We start from the raw sequence: 3,343 nt of genomic DNA on the forward strand, positions 1-3,343 counted from the left end.
GGTTTTGTTTTTTTTTTTTTTTTTTTGGCGCTTTGTAATCGTTTCCAGCTTGTGTTAGACCCCATGTTTCAAACTTTTTTAATATATATAATATATATATCTATATGTATATATATATATATTTAGAGAGAGAGAGAGAGAGAGAATGTTAGCTGTTAAAATGTTTTCTTAATGAAGGTGCCTTGGGAAAATTTTTCAGGATCCCAAATTTTCCAAGTTCCTGGAAATCTATGATAAGGAGCTAAAATCATTGAGAAATAAAGAAGCTGTAAGTTATTTAATTTCAAAGTTCCATGAAGTGGTTATTATTGCTCAGTGTACGAGCTTTATTTTTTCACACAAAGCGCAAGTATCCCCATTTGATGTATTCTTCTTATAACTGTATTTTAACAGTATTCAGATGAGGATGACATGAGTGTTGATGAAACACAGTCAATGAATGAAAATACTCAGAACAATGAGGGCAAGTTCTTGACTAGCTCTGCTGTTGATTATTTGTGTCAACTAGTTTCAGAGAAGCAAAGTCTGTCTGCCCTAACTAGTCTGTTAAATGGATATTGGGCTGTATGTCACTATGGAGTTGAATCTAGTCTTAATAATGACTCTCATAGATTTCCTAGCAGTGAAGCCTTCAGCAAGATACTGATGTTCATGCTTAATGAGGCTGATGATATTTTTAGGAAGCTGCTGGGTTTGAGCTCCAATTTCAGGAAGGAGAAACTTTCGGAATTGAAAAATTCCTCAAAATGGGATACAGTTAAACCATTGATTAAATCATATTTGAGGAGCACCCTTTTTCTCCTAAATCAGGTTACTGAAACTGAGATATTGGCGTTCTCCTTAGCCCGAGTCAGAGCTTCTACAATGTTTTTTGTTGCATTTCCTTCATTACTCCGTAGACTTATCAAGGTACTTCTCTCTGAATTAGCCTTTGTGTGTAATTGTTGCTCCGAAACATTAACCTTGTACTCGTATATCAAAATGGAACTCAATATATACTGTTTCGTCTATTTTCCTAAGTTCTCTATTTTGTATTCCTATAATTAGCATGAATGCTGTCTACATAATTATTCCATGTCTCTCTCTCTCTCTCTTTTTGTTTCCTCTCTCTGTTAATTACAAGAATATCCTTGTGCCTACATCTTTCGGCTAATTACTAAATGTGTATAAATCGAACTCATACAATTTGAAGAATGCCTCACCGGAAGTTCCCTTTGCAGGCTGCTCTTCAGCTTTGGGCAACAGGTGGAGATAGTGTCTCCACCCATGCTTTCCTCATCATACTAGAACTAGCATCTGTCTGTAATTCTGATTGGTTCGACACCTGCTTCATTAAGACATACAAGTCCTTTATTGGTCATTGTCAGTTTGTGGAGCAGCCTGTTCAATTGAAACATGTGCAATATCTGAGGGACTCCTTTGTTAAGCTATGCTCTTTAGACGTGCAAAAATCATCTAAAAAAGCAATGGTTTCCATACAGCAACTTGCCAAAATACTGCATCAGGGACTTCAAACGAAGAAAAAAGTATGAACTATTAACCTCTTTCACTAATTCATTTGCAGATATATGTTGCTATTTTGATGTGTATTTGCTATAGGCATGCGATTGTCAGTTCACTTATCTCCTTATCATGTTTTTACGCGCAGGAAGCAGTCAAGAATATATGCAGTTGGCAATACATAAATTGTGTTGATCTCTGGGTTTCATTCATCTCAGCTAATATATGTGATTATGATCTCCAGACATCAGTTTTTATGGTCATTCAGATCATAAATGGGATGGCTCTCTTGTTTCCTGGACCAAGATATTTACCTTTGAGAGTTAAATGCATTCAATGGTTAAATCAGCTCTCCAGTTCAAGTGGGATCTTCATTCCTGTTGTGTCATTGATTTTGGATGTTTTGGAATATAAAAGTGGTGATGGTGGCAAATATGGAAAGGCCTTTAGCTTATCAACCGTTGTAAAGGTTGGGGATTAGTGATCTTGCTAATCTAAATGGTTATAGCCAATTGCTATCCATTGGTTTTCTTGCTTTTTAATATAGTGTCAGTATCTATTAATACTTTCCTGTTGGTAACTGATGACTTCTAATTTATGTCTAGTATAGAACTTTTGACTTTTGAACTTAACTGATTAATAATTTTTGGTACAGTTGCCAAAACATTGTTTGAAATCACGGAACTTCCAGGAGCAGTGCATTTTGTCTGCTATTGAACTACTTTCGACACACTTTGCTCAGTGGAGCCACCATATATCATTCCCCGAGCTATCAACTATTCCACTCATCCGTCTACGGAAGTTTCATGAGATTACTACTATTGAAAGTTTCAAGCGTGTGGTTAAGCGTTTTGTGGATCAGGTACAGTCTTTCTTTTATCTATTGCAATGAATTTGTTTCCCATGCATAGAAACTCTACAGGTAGCTAGGTACTTGCTTCCATCAAAAGTCCCAAGTGTTGTTCTTTTCAAAGGATTCTTCAGATACAGTATGGATAGAGAATATTCACAGAAAAATAAATCTTGCCAAAAGCCCAAAACTGGAAGATTTATTATGTGAAGGCCAGAGCTTAGTACAAATTGGCCGTATCAGGCTCTAAAAAATAGAAATGAAGCCTAAGCTGTTTGCCCAACTGTCCCGCTCTAACTTCCAGAATTTTGTGCATCAGAACTGCCGAGGAATAATGTATGCGTCAAGCAATAACGTCGAGCCTAAATGTGCGCCCTGGAAAAAGCTAAACTAATGAAAACTTTAACAAAGATGTTATTCTTGGTCCAGGCATAGTCATTTCAAAAGATACTGTATCACAGTTTACACAGTAGCCTTTGTTGAGGAGAGTCGGTTGAGCACTGCATTATCTTTTCTATTATTATTCTTCCTTCTGCATCTTATGGTTTCAATTAGGAAGATATAAACGCAAGCACCAAGCCAAAGCATCAAATCTTCCATGCAAGTGTTTTTACCTTATGTTATGGTGGCTTTTGAGTTCACCTACATATTGAACATAAGTATCTATCAGTTTCGGAGAGAATAATCAATTTTTATTATTCTTATTCAACACATCAAAGAGTACAGTAAGGAATCCCTAAACTACCAACAAGCCACAAAAATAGGAAACTAACTAATCCTCCTAACAGATATGATAAACTATAAGATTTGAAAATTAATTCAAATCTTTTATTAAAAGATAAGACTCCTAATAGTTATCCCTAATAAATAGGAGATAAAAGATCTATCATTTTCCGAATAGTTATCCTAATAAATAGGAGATAAAAGATCTATCATATTCGACACCCCCCCTCAAGTTGGTGCATAGATGTTCAACATGCCCAACTTGCTTGT

General features: G+C 35.8%; 1 protein-coding gene across 1 annotated transcript in view; it reads left to right on the forward strand.

The window, feature by feature from the left end:
- Positions 1-2,392, forward strand: part of LOC21397284 (nucleolar complex protein 2 homolog) — a 4,366-nt gene extending 1,974 nt beyond the window's left edge. The window contains exons 8-12 of the mRNA XM_024173521.1: positions 200-268; positions 394-909; positions 1,221-1,526; positions 1,649-1,969; positions 2,156-2,392. Coding sequence (XP_024029289.1) covers positions 200-268; positions 394-909; positions 1,221-1,526; positions 1,649-1,969; positions 2,156-2,392 — 1,449 coding nt within the window. The remainder of the gene's footprint in view (positions 1-199; positions 269-393; positions 910-1,220; positions 1,527-1,648; positions 1,970-2,155) is intronic.
- The last annotated feature ends 951 nt before the right edge of the window (positions 2,393-3,343 follow it).

This window comes from Morus notabilis, unplaced genomic scaffold, assembly GCF_000414095.1.
Source record: "Morus notabilis unplaced genomic scaffold, ASM41409v2 Scaffold127, whole genome shotgun sequence".
Lineage (NCBI taxonomy): Eukaryota > Viridiplantae > Streptophyta > Magnoliopsida > Rosales > Moraceae > Morus > Morus notabilis.